Source organism: Halichoerus grypus, chromosome 2 (genome assembly GCF_964656455.1).
Source record: "Halichoerus grypus chromosome 2, mHalGry1.hap1.1, whole genome shotgun sequence".
NCBI lineage: Eukaryota > Metazoa > Chordata > Mammalia > Carnivora > Phocidae > Halichoerus > Halichoerus grypus.
In genome coordinates, this window is record NC_135713.1 from 59,310,439 (window position 1) to 59,333,802 (window position 23,364).

General features: G+C 45.1%; 1 protein-coding gene across 2 annotated transcripts; it reads left to right on the plus strand.

Moving 5' to 3' along the window:
• The first annotated feature begins 1,331 nt into the window (after positions 1-1,331).
• GABRP (gamma-aminobutyric acid type A receptor subunit pi) lies at positions 1,332-22,789 on the plus strand. 2 transcript variants are annotated; one of them, XM_036079452.2, is made up of 10 exons: positions 1,332-1,490; positions 6,030-6,126; positions 6,597-6,715; positions 10,707-10,774; positions 11,585-11,802; positions 13,893-13,975; positions 17,374-17,511; positions 17,885-18,037; positions 18,508-18,695; positions 20,893-22,789. In XM_036079452.2, exons 2-10 carry the CDS (start codon positions 6,074-6,076, stop codon positions 21,193-21,195), a joined length of 1,323 nt encoding a protein of 440 aa, XP_035935345.1. In that variant the 5' UTR covers positions 1,332-1,490; positions 6,030-6,073; the 3' UTR covers positions 21,196-22,789. The 2 variants fall into 2 exon arrangements, with proteins under 2 accessions (XP_035935345.1, XP_077922985.1); XM_078066859.1 differs by lacking the exon at positions 1,332-1,490 and adding an exon at positions 4,514-4,543.
• Positions 22,790-23,364: the final 575 nt, after the last annotated feature.

Consider the following 23,364-nt stretch of genomic DNA (forward strand, 5'->3'; position numbering starts at 1 on the left):
CTCTGAGAAAAGCCACAAAGCGGTTTCCATTCATTGAGAACCTGAAACCAACTCCTCAGCCATTCCTGTTTCAGCCGCCTTCAAGGTTCCCAGGTGAAAGTGAGGAGGCCTCTCAGGAGAAATCAAAGAGCTTTCTCTTCAGGTGCACAGAAATGCTTGCAAGGCGGGCCAGGCTCTGGGGCACACTAAGGAAACTGGTTTGGCCTGAGGCTTCTGTGGGACACCACACGCCGACGCCCACCCGCTCCATCCTACCTCCTTTTGTTCCTTGCAGCTTCATTCGCTCTCTGTCCTACCTCTCCCCTGTCTCACCACCTTCTCCCCTCCAAGACTGGCGGGGGTCTGGGCAGGGGCTTGGCCATGATGTCAGGAGGGTCAGAGTTTCCTCAGGGCTTCTTGCCACAGCCCCCACTCTCTCCTAGGCCCCTCCATCGGACTCCCTGCTCCTGGCTCTCTCAGGGTGCAAAGCCAAGTCTCCAGGAAATTCCTTGTGCCTTCCTGTGGGGCTGGAGCCAGGAGTGAGTTTCGGGGCCACTGGCTATGGTGACAGGGAGAACTTAGGGGTCTGCACACACAGTTGAAGCCCTTCTGTTAGGAAGTTTGACTGGCTATGGAGGACGGATGCCCCTAAAGGGACTTCACAGGGAGTTAAAGAACCCTCTGTGGTGGGACAGGGATGGTGAAGGAGAAGAGATTGAGAAATCTAGCCAGATTTTTCCCCAAGTCCCTCCCACTTCTTTCTGGGCTGGCCTCCTCAGCCTCCAGCCTCCACTCCCTTGGCCCCTATATCTCTTTTGAAAACTTCCCAGTCTGGAAAGCATGATGGCCTCAGATCTACAAGTCTCCTTTTACATTGACTAGGCTTTCTGTTGATTCCAAAGGTGCTCTTAAAATGCCCAAGGAATCAGAATTTTAGAAATGGTCAAGTTCTAGCTTCAGGATGGGAAGCTGAAGACTAGAGAGGTAAAGTGGCTTTGCCCAAGGTCTTACATGCTGCTAAGTCCTGTTCCATGACACCAGGATAGAGGTGTCCTCAAAATTCAGAGCCCTGGACTCATCTTCCAGGCATGGTGTGGGAGGGGGCGGGGGAGTCACCCACTGTATTTGACTTTCATGGGTCTTTGACCTCAAGATTCTTCTCTGGCTGTGGTCCAGGAGCTCAGTGAGACACCAACTCAGAATCAAAGCCCTGGCAACCAGTAGTCATAGCAGGAGCTGGGCGATTCCCACAGACACCCAGGACCAGGTCAGAGCTCCACCCGAGGGAGGAGCTGTGGAAGGTTCTACCTACTTGTCTGCCTAGCCGGTTTTGCAGCTCTGTCTTCCCCATGAGGAGAGCCACTCCATCAGAGAGTGGCCGTGTGTCTGCATCCAGGGGGGCAGGACTGAGGATGAGGAGATTCTCAGGGACCCAGAAGACCATGTTCTGCCCAAATGCCCAGCCTGAAGGCCTGAAGGACATGCCGTAACAGAGCGTCGGCGGCATCCTGGTAAGAAAACTGCCGGCCCCTCTAGTACTTGGAGGGAAGAAAGGGAAGGAAATGCAGATACAAACCCTGCTGGGAGTGAGGGGAGGTGGCTGGGGCTAGAATTTGCTGAGCACCTACCTTGTACCAGGTCTCACCACGGTCTGAAGAACTATTGATTACCATCCCGTTTTATAGTGGAGGAAGCTAAAGCTCAGGGAGAAATAACGCTATTTCAGAATCAGAGGCAGAGTCGAGATTAGAGCTCCTCCTGTCTAACCTAGAGCCGCAGGTGCTCCTTCCTCTCTGCACTGCCCACCAGGGCCCCCACACCCCACAACTTCACCTGCTGTGATTTTCGTAAGGAGGTTCCCATGGCAATAATGCTTTTCCTCACCTCGACCTAACTTGGGCTCCACTCCTGCTTCCCAACAAATGATTCTGTCTATGTGGAAGTGACAGAAGCCTGGGGAACTCTGCCTGAGTGGGAAGGAGGCTAGAGCATGACATGCTTGGGGTTCACTGTCTATGTGAAGAGATTCTGGGAATGGGAGCGGAAATGTGCACATATTGGAATTACCTCTGCTTCTCAGAGCCAATCCAGAAAAGGCTGCCATCTGCCACCTGGGTGACCCTGAAGTCCTATGCCTTGACCCTGTCCTTCCTGAGGTGATGCCAAAATGAGTTCCCTCAAAAGGACATAGAATCAGTTCCTACCCTGGGTGGCCGCATAGGGGTATAGGAAGAGCTTGAGCTTTGGGCTCTCATGGTCAGAGTGGGATCACTGAAGTTCCCATAGAAGACGTCAAAGGGAGAGGAGAATGAAAATTAATGTTTATTGAGTGCTTTCTGTTCCCATTTCCAGATAGGAAAGCCCAGACCCGAAAGGTTACCTGACTCAGATGTGTCAACCCAAACCTCATGCTTTTCTACTGGTAGAGGCGGGATCTTGGCAGAGAACCCCTCAGAGTAGGGTAAGAGTTCCTAGGCTGCCCCTACTCAGGAGCCTCTGGAGACCTTCTGAGTGCCGTGTTTCCTGCAGGTGGGAAGGGCTAGGTGCAGCTGGAATCTCCAGGTCCCCTAGAGCTGTGGGGCAACCCTCAGGGCACTCCCCTCTGGTGGCTCAGTGCATGTCTCTGCCAAATGCCATTCCCAGTGTCTGTATCAGCACTGGTGGCCGGAGCCTTCATTCAGGCAGGCAGATAACACAAGTCATCACTTGATGGTTGGTTTCTCTGCCGTGCGGGGTGAAGACCTCAGTGCAGTTGCCACTTGGGACGTAGTGTGGATGCAGCACTCTATCCCAGAGGTGGGTTTGGTGTAAGAAGGACCAGAGTCAAGTGGAATCCCATTCACTTTGGGAGCTGGGGCCCTCTTCCTAGATGCAATGCAAAGAACAGGGACCTGGAAGACCTGGATTCAAATCATGGCACTTAATTGCTATGTGGCTGTGGCCAAATCCCTTCACCAATCTGAGATTCTAGAAATTCACACCTACTAAGCCCAATGGTCATGAGAATTAAATGCGATTAAGCACAAAGCACAGCACCAAGGGGACACCCAGGGGGCTCCCTCTTCTTCTCTTTTCTTCCTTATTAAAATGAGACATGCTCAACAACCTGACCAGAGCAAGCAGGGCCACGTGCGGTCATTTTTCCAGGTCTGGTGTGGGCAAAGCTTTTCAGACACGAGATTCCTTGGAGCAGATTCAGAAGCCCAGGCCCCTAACACCGGGAAACATGATTCAATAGGGCCCTAACACAGGGAAACGTGATTCGATAGGAGTCTTGGAACTGAAGCCAGATTGTTCTCCAACTTGCCTGATAAAATTCAATTTCCTATAGGAGGAGGAAGAATTTAGAAATATCCCAAAATGAGAATGAAGCTAATTCAGAACAGACTAGGAAGAAGTCACAGACGGCCATGGGCTAGAGGGGAGAGACAGAGAATAAGTGGGTAGGAGAGTGTTGGTGGGCAAGTCTCCCTATCTTTGCCCAGCATCCTGAGGGCCCAACCTTCCTTTGTTCACCTGGCAAATGCAAACACTGTCTTCAAGAATCTAATGAACTTCTCTATGACTTCCATCCTGGCACTGTCCCACCCTTCCCCCATGGAGTTGACCCCTTGCTTCCTTTGCCCACCATGTATCCCTTTGCCTCAGCCCCTGTCATAGGACAGTCACAGGAAATGCTATGTCACTTCACTGCTTACACTCCTCTCTCTCCCTAGACGGGAGCTCTGGTGTTGCCTCATACATGTCTGATTTCCAGAAGGAGCTTGTGAAGCCTTTGGAAAATTGAATGAAGGGATGGGAGGGCATGGGAGCCGCTCCCTGGACCCTGTTAAACTTGATGCCGGGGACAGGGGAATGGACAGAGACTGGGAAGATGAACTGGGAAGAAGGTTGGAATATGATCACTGGCGGATTGACAATGTTGACTTATCAAAAGATGAGAAGGACAGGGCTAAGGAAGAGAAATAGGACAGAGCGCAGAGTTCCAGGAGCTTACATATGTGCAAAGATGGTCATTACTGATTTTGTAACAGTAAAAAATGTAGAAATAACTTAGTACCATATGCAGGACATGTGTTGTATAAATGTTGATATATTGATCTGATGAAATACCTTGAGCCGTTAGAAAGAATGAGGCAGATCCGTAGGAACTAAAAAACTGGCATTGAAGAAGAGCGTGTGTCATGGGGCAGGGGTTAGAAGTGATGGGGTGAGCTTGCCTGGATTCACCTGCTCTACGACCTTGGGACTGTTTCTTATCCTCTCGAAGCCTCAGTTTTTCCATTTGTAAGATGAGGAGAACGGTAGTAATTACCTCAATGAGCTGTTGTAAGGGTTTCTGAGGTTCTCGGCAGAGTGCAAGCATGCATTAAGTATTTAAGAAATGTTGGCTATCATTATTAAGCAAAAAAGTAAATATCAAAAAATGCATTACTATCACCCCAACTTCACTTTTTAATTTTTTTCTTCATGCAGATATACATGCATATAAATATACAATAATATATGCATAGAAGACCCAACTGTTAAGAGACAACTGATTGAGGCATCAGACTAGAGAAAAGTGAGGGAGAGGCGCTCTTTTTACACTTTATATTTTTAGGGATATCTGGGGCTCACAGCAAAATTGAGCCTCCCCACCCCACCCCATGCACAGCCTTCCCCACTATCACATCCCCCACCAGAGTGGTACATTTGTTAAATTGATGAACCTACATTGACACATCATTGGGACTTACACTTTTAATTATACATTTCTATCTTGCTTTCATTTCTACAATGAGCATGTATTTGTTTTCTAAGTAAAATTAATATTAGTTGATTAATGGCTAAATGGCACCTTAAGCCCCAGAATAGCTAGACTCTTGAAAGTGGCCTGGTTTGGGGCGCCTGGGTGGCTCAGTCGTTAAGCGTCTGCCTTCGGCTCAGGTCATGATCTCAGGGTCCTGGGATCGAGCCCCGCATCGGGCTCCCTGCTCAGCGGGAGGCCTGCTTCTCCCTCTCCCACTCCACCTGCTTGTGTTTCCTCTCTCGCTGTGTCTCTCTCTGTCAAATAAATAAAATCTTTAAAAAAAAAAAAAGAAAGTGGCCTGGTTCACAGAGGTCGCCACAGAGGAGGGTTGACCCACCCTGAGACTGCCTGCCTCGGCACAGGGCCTGAGCCACGCCCGAGAACCCCCACTCTGCTGCCACCAGCATGATAGGTCACAGGCTCACCTGCCTGGCTGCCGGCTACTCTCTCAGGAGGACCATCTGACAGGAGCTCCCGAGCCCGAGGAGACCAGGCCCCTGGGCCATGTCTCCCTGACCATCCTCACGCATACACGTCGCTCACTCACCCAACCAGCTGAACGGCTTCAGAACACCCAGGGAGCAGGTCTGGGAGGCTGGGAGAACAGCCAATATCACGGGTGCAAGGCTGCCAGCCCTGGGCTCAAAGTCTCCTCTGATATTCACTAGCACAGTGACTTTTCTGTGAGCCTCTGTTTCCTCATCGCAATACGGGGTTAACCCACCCACCTCACAAAGGCACGGTGACAATGGAGTGAGGAGATCCGTGAGAAAGTATCTAATGTATTCTTTGGCACATGGAAGGTTCTTGGGAAGTTTGTTTGTTTATTATTGGGAAGTTTTCATTTCCTGTCTACATGACCTGCTTAGGTCATGACAGGCCTAGACCCTTGGATAAATGGCATTATCGGGGTGAGTGCATAGTTGGGGGTGTCCTTCCTGGCAAAGTCAGGATAAGGACAGGGAAAGGACACTCTTGGGGCTTTCCAAATGCACAGCCCAGGATGAACTGGCTGCACTTCTGGCGCTGGTGAGCCACTCTCTAACTAAACAAGGTGTCAGCCTTTATTTGGGTTGGATTTAAAATGTGATCCTCCAAAACGAAGTCATGCAGGCAATAGGAGCTATAACCAAATGGTGTGGAAAGACACTGCTCCCCACACATTCTGAGAAAGTACTGCGGCTGATGACCCACAGGATGGAGATGGGCTTGGAGGAGGTGAGCCCTTTGGGTCACCTCTCCCACCTTGTTTCCCCAGGCGATTTCTACTTTGGTCCCTCTCTGCGTGAGCACCTCATCAACATGAAATACAGTCTCCACTTGACCTTCATGTGTCTGAGTCTCTTCACTCCAAGGTGAGTTTGCTGCCTCACAATGACCTTGGTCTGAATTGCTTTGCATATATGCATGAAGTAGGAAGAGGGGGCAGGTCCTCCTACTTGCCAATGGCAAGATAAAGCCTATCCATCCACCTCCCTCATACACCCTGACAACACAATTTCCTGCCATATATTCTATCTGGAGAACTCAAGCTTCCAAAATGGTCATAGATGGATGAGCCCCTTGTGTTTTTTCTAAAGACACTTAAAGGGTTTCCCAAATTACCTCAACATTCTGATGTATGGCAAATGGGTAACAAAATGGAGTGGGATAAGGACATATTAACTCAGCAGCTGAAAATTAGAGATTTCCCTCTAGAAAAGTCACTGCTGGTACATGGGCACAACACACACACATACGTGCAAACACAAGCTCAAGTTTATGTGTATACATGCTTATTCACACCTAAATAAGCACATGCACCAATACCCATTTTCTTTTCCAGGATATGTATCCAGGGGAATCAGTTCAACATCGAGGTCAGCAGAAGTGACAAGCTCCCCCTGCCTGGCTTTGAGAATCTCACAGCAGGATATAACAAATTTCTCAGGCCCAATTTTGGCGGTAGGTCATCCTTTTTGTCCAGGACATCAATTCAAAAGGACAAGAACAGAGGCAATATGCAGAGGAGAGTTTCAGGAGATTTTAGTTGATTCCATTTTCTGGTCTGCAACCAGTTAAGGATGAGCAATGATGGATGAGGACAGCCAGTGGTTTTCACACTGCTTTGAAGGACGTGCTTTGCCTCTCAACCTGCAGGATAAAGAATCCTCTTCCCCTCTGAGGAGGTGCCCAGAGCCTCTAACAACCTCTCACACACTGTCTTCCTTCTGCCCCCACTTCCAGTGTCATTATTTAAGGAACTCGCCAGGACCACACCATCTAGCCTTCCAGCTTTCAGCCTGGTCACTCAAGGCTAACCCCCAATTGTGCCACCTGGATGACCTGCCTGGGCCCTTTGCCTGCTCAGAATACCTGCCTATGTCCCAGCATCCTCAGCATAGAGTCCAGAGCCCCTTGGCACACCAGGCCTTCCCAGCCCGGCCTCTATTTGTCTGCCAGTCTTGCCAGCCCCAACTCCTCCCACTCTGCCCTGCCAGGAGTGTGCCCCAAACACTCCCTGACCCCCTTGGCTTCCCTGGTCTCCATGCCTTTGCTGAGACAGTTTATCTGCTGAGAATGGCTTCCTTCAACTTGACTCCCTGGCAAAATGCCAATTTTTCAAGTCTGAAATCAAAGGCTTCCTCGTTTGAGAAGTCAGCCCTGATTCGTTGTAGGCCCCGTCCCCATTCTTCATACTTATACTTCCAAATCATGGCCATTACAAGGCAATACCATCATTGCCGTCTCAGCTTTAGCCTGCAGCCCTGTGAGGGAGTCTTGCTTTATTTACCTCACTAACCCCAGCAGCAGCTCAGCACTTGGCATATAACAAGCTGTCAATTGGTATTTGGTGACAGAATGAGGCAAGGAGGGAGGGAATGAGACCAATCCCATACCTCCTCATAGGGTCTCAGTCTCAAATGTAAGATTGACCAAAGTGGATTCTAGCGTTTCCTTACATAGAGCAGAAAGTGGTATCTCTACTTCTTGCCAAGCACCTTAGCTTTCTAAGCCCCCTTTCTGTGAAATGGGGATATATCTTCCACCTCATAGAGGGGACTGATTGAGATGAACTGTGTGAACATGAAGCATGGCACCTGCCACATCATCAGGGTGCATGGGTCTATTTTAATCCCTTTTCCTTCCTTCCTGCTCCTCCCCTCACATGATAGAATTCTCTGGTCAAATCTAGTATTAGTGGGTTAGTCCAGGTCCTCTGACGAGCAGACACCAGAAGGTGATTATCCATGCAAGATATTTATTGGGGCAATATCTATGACAGAACGTGGGGTGGGAAGATAGGAAAGCTGACCGTGGGGAAAGGAGAGAGGGAGGACGGGAAGGCTGGGCACAGGTGTCTTCGACTATGGTGCAGTTCTATGTGTGTTTGGAAAGGCCCTCAGGGAGACCTTGAGCCCAAGTTCCCGTCAGAGGAGTCTCCCATCTCCGTGCCTTCCGGGCGCAGTGTGCCTAAGTATCCCCGCCACACTCAGGCATTGGTGGGGTGCAGCCTGTGGGAAGCATGGCCTCAGAGCAAGTGTGGTAAAGGATTTCAGAGCACAGCAGCTGGGCCAATTACACCCACTTCAGTTGGAGATCAGCAAGACCATTTTCATGGCCACACAATAAAGATTTGAGGTCGTTAAGTTAACAAACCTAGGAAGGCTTCAAGCTCCCCTGGTCTTCCCAGGCCCAGCTGAACACTAATGACAAGCGTATGAGGCTGTACACCCTGGTTAGGTCCAATTTCTCTGCCTCCCAAACCCCAAACAATTAGGCCAGGATACTGTCCTTCTTGTTCCCTGCTCACGGGTCGACAAGAGGCAAGGTTCTTGGGCAAAGTGCCCATTCCCAACCTGGGGTGGACCCAAGGAGTGTGAGGCCCAGATCCACCTAGGCTGAAAAGGGGGCAAGGGGTGCTTTGTCAAAAAGAGGGGAAGGCACAGTACCTTGGCAATCTGTCTCCTAAAGGAAGCTACATGTATGTGGCAGCCTGGAGTTCCGTGGAGGGGCCATGTTCTCTGTAATGTCTGTCCACCTGGGTTCTAGGTCCCTGAAGTTCTTAAGAGACAAGACCTCCATAAGGTTTTTCAGGGAATGAGGTAGCCAGAGCACAGGTTTGTAAGCAGGCCCTAGGAACACTGTCCAGGAACTAGTGTTGACCTCTTTCCCAGGAGGAAGCTGCCCTCTGGTGGCACAGCTCACTCTTCTAACTCAAGGGGAGGAAAGCAAGTTCTGGTCCATAAAGAAGCCAATTGAAGCAAGGCCAGGACTGGACTAGCTGGAAACAAAGGAAACAGAAAGCACGGTGGAGTGGAACTTTCGTGCGTGTTCTGTTCTCCATGTTCCTCAGGGAGCAAATAACACTGAGCCACTGCCCACTGTGCTCCGGACATTTAAAAAGAGATCCTGTAACCTTCCCAACCCAATCCTCAAGAGTAGGCACGAGTAGCTCTCTTTCGCAGGTGAGAAACTGTAGCACAGAAAACTTTAGCAATTTGCTTAAGGTCACACAGCTACGAAGTGGTGGACATGGGATTCAAACACTCTGACTCCAAGCTCCTTTTCTTAATTTCTGCCTTGAGAGGCAGAAAGCCACTTACCACCATGCTCTTTCAGCACCTTCCAGGGTCCGTCCTCAAAGATCTCCCATTCTTCCATCAGATATTAACACCAAGTATTAGCTGAACTATTTTTAATTGCATTGGTTCTAAAGCTCCATTTCCAAATTCCTACCTATATTCTATGGCTTGGTTTCCTTCAGTTAATAATTAGGTTGCTTTGTCCGATTCCTACCAAGTAGATGGTTTTAAGCTTCCTTTGAATTCCACCTCTCCTCTTCCTGGTTAATGCATTGTCACAGTCCCCTGAGGCACCCCTACTTATTTATTGCAAGTGAAAGCTATTGCAGCTATTAACCTGGTGAGTAAATTTGTTCCTTTTCCAGATTTAGCTAGGATTACGGAGGTGATGGGGAAGGGAAGGCAAATGCCATTTACTGAATCTCTATTATTACATGACAGACACAGTCCTGGGACTTGGTACATATAATTATTTTTGAGCACCTTCTTTACACGTATTTCCTCCTGCCACCACCCTGCAAAGAAGCTGCCACTTGCTAATCTCATTTACCCTCTCCATGACACTGTGATGTTGTTAGTATTATCTCTACTCACAGGTGAGAAAAACGGTAGTTCTGAAAGATTCAGTAACTTTTCCCAGCTGTGAACTCACGTGTTTCTCACCCCTGGGCTTTTCTTTCACATCTCCAGTCTGAGGAGAAGCAGACTGCCTTGGCCTGGCTTCTGAGAATGGGCTCCAAGACCTCTGTCTCAAGAGCTAAGACCGGCACTCTCAGGAGTTTGGCCTGAGGCCCAATATCTGTATACCAGATCACAGGGGGAAGGTTCTGGAATTCTAAATAGTTTAAGCTTTCTGGAGAGTAAAGGAAGAGGAGGAAAGTGTCAGGAGGTGAACAAGAGCTCAACCATGAGCACTCTTGAATGCCATCTTGTGGTAAATTTACTTAGTTGAGAGGAGGAAAAAAAGATCTCTGTGCACAAATTCCCAAATCTCATACTACATCTCTAAATAATTTGTCTCTTGCAAGTACCAATGGAAAAATCCTCCAAGTAAGAAGTAACAAATACCACTATATCCTTTAAAATATGCACTCGTGAACACAGCGTGGTCTCTCTTACATACTAAGCTATTTATATATTTGTGCATTTTTTATGCAAAAATTTTTCATACTTTTTTTTCATTCTACACAGTGATTCCTCCTGACAAGGGGAGGATAGAAATTTACCTTTCACTTTATGTACTTCTAGAGTGGCTAAAATTTTCCAATAGGCCAGTGTTACTTTTGTGTTTTCTAATTTTTAAAACATTGTGCTAATGTAGTGTGTTTGTGTTTCTATATAAGTCCTTCTGGTGTTTTCTTCATTCTTAGGAGAACCAGTTCAGATAGCACTGACTCTGGACATTGCAAGTATTTCTAGTATTTCAGAGAGTAACATGGTAAGTGTGGCCCCTTCATCTTCCACCTGAGGTGTCCTTCTTGTGTTTTTTGGGGATGCACTTTCTAGCTACTCAAAAACAGAACAGAGACCCACAGCCCCCATGCACTTGGAATGGCAGAAGCTGGAGACCTATCCCAAAACTCAAGACAGTGGAAGATTCTTGTAAAACAGATCTTCTGAGTATCAGGAGGAAAGTGGATTCAAGGGCCAGGAGGGAAAAGATGAGGGAGTGGAGCGGGTGCATTTGGTGGGGATAAAAACCCGGGGAAGAAAGAAAGTGCAGTGGGGAAGCCTGAACATCACGTGGATCCTCCCAGAGCAGCAAAGAAGCTAAGCTGATGAAAACTGACAATCACATAGCTGCTTTCCACCATCCTCTCACTTAAGAGAACTCATTAAAGATGAAGTGACATTAAAGGCAGGTTGCCAAGAGGGCCGGCTGTGCATTCCGGGTAAATGCTGGACAACCTAAGCACTCAGCTCTCACCAAAACCTTCGACAACTCGGTGGGGCCTTTGGGACGGAGGACAAGCAAGTTAAGGCCCTGAACATGCTCCTGTGGGGCTCCCTTTTGGCAGTGAGAGTTATTGTCTAGAATAAATAAGGTGCTGTGTGCTCTTATTGCTACAGGCCCCTCACCCAAGAATAAGACTTTGTTCACCAATGTCTATTATAGTCTGTACTCTTGACCTAAGTAGAGGTGGGAAGGGGAATAAGACTTCACCCCTTTCCTTCCATTTTCAAACTCTTTCTCCCCTGCCCCCCGCTCCCCCTTCCATCCATTTCCACTACCTGGCTTCCCCCTCAGGACTACACAGCCACCATATACCTCAGACAGCGCTGGACGGACCAGAGGCTGGTTTTTGAAGGCAACAAGAGCTTCACTCTGGATGCGCGCCTCGTGGAGTTCCTCTGGGTGCCAGACACTTACATTGTGGAATCCAAGAAGTCCTTCCTCCATGAAGTCACTGTGGGAAACAGGCTCATCCGCCTCTTCTCCAATGGCACAGTCCTGTATGCTCTCAGGTGATTGGGTCCCTACCACCTCAGGGCTGAATGGGGAAATGGCTGGAAGGAAAGGCATAAAATACATCCTGGGTAGTTCTGATCAGCACTCAAATAAGCGCCCTAAGGTCCCACCCTTCTCATGCTCCTGCCTTCCTAGATTCTTGTCGCGGTAGTAGAAGGGCCCTCCTTCAGTTCAGTTTGGCTCAACAAGCAGCTACTGAATGTCTGCTCTGTGCCAGGCCCCACAATGGACACTTAGAATACAGAGCCAAATGAGACATTGTCCTGATGCAGATGGATAAGCAAAGAAAGTCCAGAATCCCGGGGGGCTCTGAGTTGGGGAGTAAGTTAGTGGTTTGTGGTGATGCTAGAGGAAGCTTTCATAGAACTCTGAGCTGAGTCTTAAAGAGTTAAAAAAAAAAAAAAAGCTAGCAAGGGAATAAGGGGAATAGCAAGAGTGACAGAGAGGTAGGTCCACGTCAGGAATTTTCTTTTCATGGGGCTCAGTGGAGATAGGGTTGTCCCAGAATGCATCTCTATTTGTCTGAGGCATTTTTCTACAGAGAAGCCAAGTGCAGTGCCCCCAAGGCCTCTGCCATCTGGAGCCATGGGCTCCCCTTTGTCTCTTTCCCAAATCCCTGAGGCCAAAAGTTCCTTCCACCCAGCTGTGCATCAAAGGGCTGGTTGCCTAGAATAGGCAAGGTGCTCCCTAGATGCTGTAGGAAGCAGCCCACAGGCAAAGGCTCCTCACTGCCTGTACAAGGGATGTGCAAGGACCAAGCAAACCTTATGCTCCCACAGTCCTTGGGGAGAAAGCCAGGAACCAAATACTCATGGGACTTATCTTAGATCCCAAGTAGGAGGCTGACATTATGCAACAAAGACTGAGCTATCCAATAAACTGAATTTTTGAATTGTTCATCTGGCATTCCTCAGCTACACTGAATTTTGCAAAAACCAGCCAAAGCCCCAACCCTTCCTTCAAGAAGCCAAACTAGACCTCTCCCTTGACCCCCAACTCCAATCAACATTAATGTCCCCCTTCCTGTGCATGTATATGTCTGTCTTCTGTCTGTATTATGCACATAATACAATCTGTCCTGTGCAAGGATTATGGATGATGACTGTTAACAGCCTGGCTCTAGAATCAGACACATTTAGGGGCAAGTCCCTGTTCTGTCCCTGTTCTGTGACCTTATGGAAGTTGCTGGACTCTCTGAACCTCAGTTTCCTCAGCAGCAAAAGGAGGATAATATTTCCTACCTCATAAAGTTGTTGTAAAAATTCAAAGGGATGATGCATGAGACGCACTTCGGCCTGGGACTGGCTTGGGGTAAGCACTCAGTAAATAGTAGCTGTTGTCATTCTCTGTCTTCCTGAAACAAATGTGAGCTTCCTCAAGGTGGGCACCATGCATGCATCATTTCACTTTTCCCAAGAACCCAGCACAGTGCTTAATAAATAAGGGTGCTTAATAAAAATATGTGACACTGAAAAAAAAAGGAAGATAAAGTTCGGCCAATTAAAATCTCCACAGTGAGGGCTTTACTGATGTTTAAGTGAATGTCTCTGGGAGTTGGTCCCCAAAAGCCACAGTGTCCTCCAACATCCTCTACTTCCTCCGAGAATGCTGATCCCCTCCAGGAGACAGGGTCCTTGAGAACTGCCCAGCCAGGAGACGTGGGCTCCAGCCCCAGCTCTGCCACTAAGAGCTGTGTGAGCTGAGGCAAGCTCCTGAATCTGTTGTCAAATGAGGACAGAAGTGACAGTGCTCTCTGTTCTAGCTCCTTGTGGGTTTGTCATGGAGATTAAATTTTAAAACTGATGCAAGAGCATCTCAAGCCAATGAGTGGTTTTCTTCTGCAATGTTGTTGCAAGTTTGCCTCTTCATTGCCCACATTCCAGCTTCCTCCATTCTGGACCTCAGCTTTGACCACATCTCAAAGGTGTTTCTTAGCACAGAAAACCTCAGGAATGTTTTGAGTGTAGGCTCCAAGTCACACATTCACTGTAAGAGTCAAGGTGAAAGTCCTGTTGGAGTGGCCCTTAAAAGGGAATGTATCCTTTCCCCCATATCACTCCTTTTGAACCCATTTTTCCTTTCTTAGAATCACAACGACTGTTGCATGTAACATGGACCTGTCGAAATACCCCATGGACACACAGACATGCAAGTTGCAGCTGGAAAGCTGTGAGTATCTATTCTGCAGGCCCCTGAGATGATTTTCCTGGGTGACTTGACTTAGATCAGTGTATTCATGAAGAAAGACATAGCAGCCTTTCTTTTCTTGGTGTTGATTCCAGTTGATTCAGCCCTTCTGAGTGTTTGTCCAGAGAGATTTGGAGACCTCTTAAAGACAACCCTTCCAACATTACATCTTTTGGGGGAGGACCACTGTGCATTGGCACTAAATATTCTACCTAAGAGTAGACAGGACAGCCAAGGAAATGGGGGTCTATAGGACAAGGAGTGGGACTCAGAGTCTGAGAAGGCATGGAAGCCAGAAGGAACACAGCAGAGGCCAAAAATGGTAAATATTCAAAGCAATCATTGACATTTATTGCACAACTGCTTCCAACTTTGAAAAGAAGTTGTTTGGTGTATATATATAGCTTAACACAATGATGCCAGGAGTGGGCATCTAAACTGCAGTCTGAGGATTTATGATGAGGAATGAGCATTTTATTCTAGGTTGATGTGTGTCAAATGGCATTGTTGAGTAATCTCCCTTGTTCTGAAATGCCCACCAAACTTGGGAAAGTGCTACCTGTGACAGGTGTCCTGGGGAAACGATGCCTCAGATAGGAGTCGCTAAGGCATCAAGGGATGGTTTGTACGAGGAGGAAAAACCACAGTCAAGCCCTGGAGATCAACTACTGACATGAGGACACGAGTGGTCAATGTCCAAGAAACACAACCATTATGAGGCGGCAGTCATTTTTCAGAGGTAGACATTTAATTAAAGACTCAGACAGGCAGATTAATTACTCTATTGATTAAATGCATGCAAAACCTCGTTAAAGCAATACAGCTATTTGGGGGCAGAATAAAAATTGAGGTTATCAAAAAGAGAACTCATTTTCAGCCCCACATGGAAAAAGTAATAGCCCTCCACATGTGGCTCTGCTCATCTCAAATCCCGGGAGTGAGATTATCCTGGAAACTTCAGCACTCGGCTTGCACGAGTACCATCCCCAGTGAGCAGAGGAAGTTTTCACTGAGTGTTTATTAGCAGTTATTTGGGTACAGAAACTTCACCAAGGGTTTTTTTTTTTCCTGAACACCATCCCTAGGAAAGATTTCCTAGCATCCCACAAGAGCCATGATAATGTAATGATTGCGAGCATTTAACAGTTCTAAAAGTAAAGTGTCCAAGTAGAAGCTTGTACAACTCACTTATTTAGATATTCTTTTTTTTATTTCTTGGGGATCCTAGGCCTATTTGGACAACTAACTTGGACAGTATATTTTAGGGTACTTCTGAGAGAAAGCCCATAGGCAATTTTTACCTGGAAAGCCTCTAAGAGCTCATGACTACTTCTCTGCCCAGTGGAAGGAAAATAACCTCTGCTAAACAGCGTGTACCATAAGCTAAGACTTGACACTGGGTCCCATCTCCCAGGCTACTGGGAGAATGAAGGCAATACAGTTCCATGTTTAAGATCACAGGTTCAGGGATCAGTGGGTTTCCCTGTCACTAGCTTTGGTGGCTTTGGGAGACTAGAACTAACCTCTCCAGACCCCACTTTCCTCATCAGTCAAGAAGGAAAAATAATAGTATCTGACTCAAAAAGAGTTATTTTTTTAACAGCTTTATTGAGGTAAAATGTATGTGCCATAAAATTCAGCCCTTTCAAGTGTACAATTCAAATATTTTTAGTACATTTGCCAAGTAGTACAACCATGGCCACATTTCATGGTTAGAACTTTTCCATCAACCAAAAAGATCCCTTGTGCCCATTTACAGTGTCTCCTGTTGCCACCACCAGCCCCCAGGCAACCATTAATCTACTTTCTGTCTCTATGAGTTTGCTTTTTCTGGATATTTCATATAAAAGGAATCAATACAGCATGTGGTCTTTTGCATCTGGCTCCCTTCACTTAGCATGTTTTTGAGGCTCATACACGTTGGAGCCTGTATCACTGCTTTGTTCCTTTTTGTTGCCTTATTCCTCATTATTCCATATGAAAGCATACACATCCCTTTGGCTTGTTTCCACCCTGTAGTCATTAAGAATAATGCCACTGTGAACATTTGTGTACAAGTTTTTTGTGAACGTGATTTGATTTCTCTTAGGCAGATACTTGGGTGTGGAACGGTGGATCAAATGGTAAATTTGTATTCAAGTTTTCAAGAAACTGCCAACCTGTTTTCCAAAGTAGTTGTACCATTTTACATCCCCCCTGGCAATGTTCCAGCTTCTCCACATTCTCATCATTGGTTATTGTCTGTCTTTTCATGACAGCCATCCTTACGGGTGTGAAGTGGTATCTTACTGTGATTTTGATTTGCTTATCCCTAATGGTTAATGGTCGGGCATCTTTTCATGTGCTTATTGACCACTCATCTATCTTCTCAAAGAGATATTCTGAGGATTAAATGAGATGATAATGTTATAAAGCACTTAGAAATGTAATTGCTCACTGAATGATAGCTATATTATCATCACCATCATCACCCATGGGTTTTGGGTTTAGACTTTCTGAAGGTACAATCCTGGCCTTGTTTTTAACTTACCTTGCTATCCTGAGAAAGTTATGCAATCTCTCTGAATCTGAGAATTTTCCTGTATAAAATGGGCAAAATATTATAGTTCCTCGATTCTAAGGCACAGCATTTATCAAGTAACATTTTACGAAAAAATGTAAGCTCTACTTCATATATATGTATATATGTATGTATGTGTGTATCAACTCTAAGATCCATCCCAATTTCAAAAACTGTAAAGAAAAATTTTTTTAGTGAAGAAATATAGAAATGTCTACCTTGCAAGTTTGTGAGAACATTAGAGATGTAATGTATAAAAGGCCTACCATAAATGTTTCATAACAGGTAGCTATTATTACTATTATGAACTATATTAGTAAAACTGCTTTGAGATTTATCAAATGCCTAAGTTAACAGACATCAATAAAGGGGCTGGCTGCAGGTTTCTTGTTTTCTGCCATTGTGTTTGCATTTAAGCCATCATGGAAATATGAACAGACCAACTGTAAAGTCACTAAGAACAGTGCCAGAGATGCTGGACTGCCCTGAAAGGCACTATGGAGTGTAGGGCTGTGTGTGTTCACAGATATGAGTTCAATAAATATCATTTAAATAATGAGGGCAGCTACTTCTGGAGGCCTATCACCTACTAAGTCTATGTGATACTTAGCACAGAATCGGTTTTCGATTGATGGCAAACAGCCCTAACAGGTCGTCCTGTTCCGAGGAGACACCGCAATTGCACGTGAGAAATCATGCCAAGTTTTGCATGGGATCACCATCAAGACAGAGCTCCTGCTGCCCCCACATGGTAGTATTCTCCAGACCAGTTCAATCCGCTACCTTCTTGCACTGACCAGGGCACTGTTTTCCTTGCCAGGGGGCTATGATGGAAACGACGTGGAGTTCAGCTGGCTGAGAGGGAATGACTCTGTACGCGGGCTGGAAAACCTGCGGCTTGCTCAGTACACCATACAACGGTATTTCACCTTAGTCACCAGGTCGCAACAGGAAACAGGTGACTTGTGAGACACATTGCACCAAGCAAAATAACTGGGTTGCATTCTGAGTCAGAAATACCATCTCTTTTCCACTTTATCTCTTTGGGGCCCAAGAACCCCGCCACAGTGTGCTAGGGCAGGAGGATTTGGGCCTGGCACTGTTACCCACTTCATGCTCAGGATCATGGGTGGGGGTACATGCACCCCTCTACATCTCATTCTATACAACAGCAATTTCTCTCATTGCAACTATAATGACAGCTCATGCTTAACTAGGTTTTGGTGAATAACAGATAACTTAATGTGAATATAGCTAATTAAACGTCCCATAGGGAAAGCACTCTGCTGTGCGAGGAGACATGATTTCCTATCTCTTCTTTACCCTATCAGGAAATTATACACGACTGGTCTTGCAATTTGAGCTTCGGAGGAATGTCCTGTATTTCATTTTGGAAACCTATGTTCCTTCCACTTTTCTGGTGGTGCTATCTTGGGTTTCATTTTGGATTTCCCTCGATTCAGTTCCTGCAAGAACCTGCATTGGTAAGCAGCTCCAACAGGAGATTTCTAAGAACTGGAGTTACAGGTCCTTTTTTGTTTCTTTTTACCTTCTACCAGTTTTTTTTTTTTTTCACTGATATTCATAGGGCAGTTCCAGGAGTTGGTGTCTTGAGAGACCTTTACAGAGAGAAAGAGAGAGACAGTGCCTTTTAAAGCATGTTTTACAGTGATAAGAGAGAATCATGATTGGATGGTCTATTACCAGTTATTTTGCATACTGAACACTCCCCTCCAATGGGAAGACAGAAGGTGAAACATTTAGAAAACCGTATCACTCATATCCATTCAAAATGGACAAATCAATCCTCTTCTAGAAGATCACAGATTTTTCAAAAATGAGCTATTCCATTTCTGAGTTCTGTCCCCCTTTGCCAACTCCTGAATGGTGACAGTCTGCCAGGTAGAGGTGACAGGTTCACTGATGTGGGAACATTGCCTACCTGTTTTCCCAGGAGTGACCACCGTATTGTCAATGACAACACTGATGATTGGGTCCCGCACTTCTCTTCCCAATACCAACTGTTTCATAAAGGCCATCGATGTGTACCTGGGGATCTGCTTTAGCTTCGTGTTTGGGGCCCTGTTGGAATACGCAGTTGCCCACTACAGCTCCTTACAGCAGATGGCAGCCAAAGATAGGGTAAGAATTTTGAGGGCCCTGTATATGATTCATCACTTGCCATGTGCTGATCTGTAGAGATGAAAACCAGATTGGTTCCCGTCCCCGAGTGATTCACTTTGCTCCAGCGATTCTCATTCTTGTTCAGGTGGGGGCATCTGGAAGTCATGGCACCTTTTGAAAAAGACTGCTCTTTTCGTCAAGTCCAATGGGATATTAACATGTTTAATTTGCTAGCAGAAAATAACTGTTGCCTGTATGCAACATGAGATCACAACCACAAGAACAAGCATCCATGAAAAACCCAATATCAAACCAAGTGTGATCAGCTGCTTACAAGTTTCAGATTAATATGTATTTACTATTTAATTCTTTTGTTGCATTCTTATTTTCTTAAATTATACAAGTAATCGTTTGCTGGAAAATGTGTGGAAAAAATTAAATTGCAGCAAATTTCTCAATTAGCGTATTTTTCTGCTAACTGGGAAAGACTGCCATTATCTGAGTTAGCAGCGAAACACTGTGGTCCAGCTCTCAGAATAACAACCGTTATTATCAATTGAATGTTTACATGCTCCAGATTTAGTCACAAGCCCTTTGCAAACATCATTTAAAATACTCATAACAACGCAGTAAGGCTATCCCCATTTTTATAATTGTGGAATCTGAGGTACAAGAAGGGTAAGTGACTTATCCCATGGGATGTAGATAAAGAGGTAGAGCTAAGATCTGAACCTAAATTTGCTTAGCTCCAAAGCCTGACACTTATCTGTTATTCTCACTTGCAGTGGGCAATAGCCATGCTCTTAACTATTGTTCACTACAGGCCCATGGAACCCTGGGAGTCTCTGGAAGCCCAATTTGATAAACACTGGTATACTGAAGCTCATGTTAACAAGCAAGAAAGTGATAGGGGTCAGCACAGAAGAGATATCCACCTTTAGCAAAGTGCCAGGACCACACAGGGTCTAATGGTGAGGAATACCATTAATACCTACCTTCTTATGAGGTAGGTATTAATATCATCACCATTTTGCAGGCAAGGAAACTGAGTTTTAAAGGAGTTAAGGTGACTAAGATTTCACAACAGCAAGAAGCAGAATAGCTCCGGTGGCCTTGTTCCCTTGTGTGAACAATGTTTCATAGAGTCATATTACCCAATGCCAAAGACAAATGATCCTATGTGCTACCCAAAGAAGAATATGGATTTCATTTTATTGCCTATAGGCTTCCTTAAGGGGACAATGGTTAATTACCAAAAATAAATAAATAAATAAATAAATAAATAAATAAATAAATATCTGGATTTGGTAGATTGGCAAAAAGGGATTGGGGAACTACTAAAATCCTTCACCTAAGTCACCAGAAAGCCCTTCTTTTGCTGTGTGTAGAATAATAGCTTCACTACAGAGTACTTGCTGCGTGCTAAACATCTCCTTTAGCCCACCCAGCAGCTTATCAGATGGCTACCGCTGTTATTCCAAATTTACTACTGAGGACTCTGCCACTCAGAGAAGTGAGATGGTTCATCTAAGACCTCACAGCTAGTAAGTAGCCTGGCCAAGGATCCAAACTCCGCTCTTTCCAACTTCACTACACTCCTCACATGCTATGTCATTCCAGGCATGTTGGAAAATGACAGCTCCCCGGAACTGTAGGGAGCATCACTATTTCTGTTTGTGTGGCAGACTTTTAGACACTGCCGATTTCTAGGATCTCTCATAATCAATTAATTCCTCCTCACTAGGACAGAATGGAATTCATCAAACACCTGCTAAATGCTTTACACAATGTATACCATTTAATCTTCCCATCCTTCTCATGAGGTAGGTATTAATATCATCACCCTTTTGCAGGCAAGAAATCCGAGTTTTAAAGGAATTAAGGTGACTAAGATTTCACAACAGCAAGAGGCAGAATGGAATTCAAACCCAGACCAGCTAACTTCAAAGCCTGAGCATTTAGCACACAGTTCTGCATATCAATAGTAGACAATGGTTATTCTTCACAGTATACAAGCTGATGACCTATGGATGGGTGCCTATAAGCAGGATAACAGGACTGCCAAGTCTGGCTCACCGGCCTATATCTGAGACATTCAATGCCACTTTCTATTAAACCTAATGATTCAATACTTAGGCTTCTAAGTATTTAAATATCTAGCTATTTATTTTGCTAAGTCAAGTCTTTCAAGCTAACTGCATTGTCTATGATCTAGGGGATGGCAAAGGAAGTGGAAGAAGTCAATATTACTAACATCATCAACAGCTCCATCTCCAGCTTTAAACGGAAGATCAGCTTTGCCAGCATTGAACTTTCCGGCGATAATGTCGACTATAGCGACTTGACAATGAAAACCAGTGACAAGTTCAAGTTTGTCTTCCGAGATAAGATGGGCAGGATTGTTGATTATTTCACAATTCAAAACCCTAGTAATGTTGATCGATATTCCAAATTACTATTTCCTTTGATTTTTATGCTTGCCAATGTATTTTACTGGGCGTACTACATGTACTTTTGAGAGTACGTTGAATTGTTTGCATGGCATGGTTCTTCAACAGAACAAGGAAATGATGTAAATGGTATTCTAAGCCAACTGTGTGCGCTAACCCAATAGTACTACAAGTGACTAAAATAACATTTGAGCATTTCTCCTCAAAGAGTATTCCCCCAACCATTATTTAAGCTGTGTAGAAGTCCTAGCATTACAGAGTCTTGTAATAGAAACATCAACTCATTCCCTTTTTATCTTTACCAAAGACATCCCCATGGACCCTAAGATTACAAACCTACCCAGACTTGACTATTTGCTCAGTGGCTCCCTGGTCTGCATTTACCTCATATAAAAAATGAAAAGGAAGTTATTATATGTATTGAGTAACCCTCAAGTGTCAGTGGTTGTTTCTAAATTAATCATACATGCTATTTACTAAATCTCTACAGTGCTTGTAAAATGCATTGTTACCTATTTAAGGAGTAACATTTTCTAGTTTTTGTTTTTGATTAAAATGAAATGTGGGCCTAAGTCAATTCACTGGAAGTCACTGCACTAACTCAATACTAAGATGAGTTTTTAATACAGTATTTAATACCACAGCAGAATTGTCCCCAAATTCCAGTAAGTTCCACCACTGAAAAATCAAATGTAAATGAACAAAACATTAATGGATCAACAATCTCAAACATAAATTTGTTTCTAAGTTATAATGCATTTCCCTGAATCCAAACTGAAAGGGCTCTGGGGCTTTATTCCCCCATTTGATATGTCTTATCATTTTACTATTATCCATACACCAGTCCTCAACAATGAGAAAGCCCTTTCCCCACATCAGGGATGGAAATGGAAGATTTTTTAAAAAACTAATTCTAAGGAGTCTTACTTTGAACTGTTGCCATCAATACTTGCAGAACCGAGTCCATTTCTATCTGCTTCTCTGACACTGAGCCCCACTTTCCCAGCAGCCGATCTCCTGCATCTTTCCAAGAGGAGCTCTTATTCCTATGCTCTAGTGACCAGGACTGATGCTTATTAGATCATGAACTGCATTACCCAGAAACAAGTGGCTTAGAACAAGTAAGCTTGGCTTTGCTCGGAACCCCGATCCTTCTAGCTGGATTACTTGGAGTAGCTTATCCTGCATGAGTAGGAGAATGTTGGCTCTGAGTCCTGAACTTCCTGAGTAACAGCGGGACTTGTTCCAGAACCTACGTGCAGGCTGCAGATGAGCTATCTTTTCCAAGTCCAGCCATTCTCACCCTAACACAAGAAGCACATTATGTGCATCCTTGCTCCTTGGTCAAGCTCAGCCGACAGCATTTTTAAGTGGAGATTTGCCAGTGTGTCATGATAAAGGCTTCAGTTCAGCCCCAATCTTCATTAAAAGAATCTTGCCATTTTTAATTCTTTAGCTTCCTTTTCTAATAAATGTATGCATTTATCTTTTCTTTCAGAAATAAACCATGGCTTCTCTTTTCTATAACCCCCTGTACCATAAGCTCTCATTCTTTTTCTCTTTTTGATAATTCTCACAATTCAGTGTGTATGGGTAGAAGCCCTTGAGCTTTTAACAAAATGTTTCTAATGGGAATGAGGGAATTAAAAGAGGTGGAATGTGGTTGTATGGTTCAATTATATTTGTGATTTAAAAAAAAAAAAAAAGGTTTAAAAGGAAATATCTGCTCTGAAACCCGTTCAAGCATTACATATTTTTTAAAAAGCCGTAAATGTGTGAAACTGTGAAATAAACATACCATACTAGCTACCCACCAAATCAAGTGGTCATCTGTAGAATGAACAGTGTAAGATCCCGTTTGGAAAAGGTATGCATCATAGCGCAAACTCAGTGGGCTCACAGTCTAACATCTCCGTGATTCCCCCCCCGGAGACAGTACACATACACACTCACACACACATACACACACGTACACATTCCCCTACTATTTCCCGCCGAAGAAGATACACACTGGAGGCACAGTCCATGTCTTTCTTTGAGATCACTGCACCACAACACTTGCCTTGCAGTTAAACAGCTGGGTCCGCTGCTACTGAAAGATCCGATGCTCAGAAAATGTCACAGATTCCCTTCTAAGCCTTCTTCATTGTTTTGGAATTCACTTTTGTTTTTGTTGAATGATATTTTTAAAGTTTGAGAATATACTTTGGGGGAAATTTCTTGTATTTTGTATCACT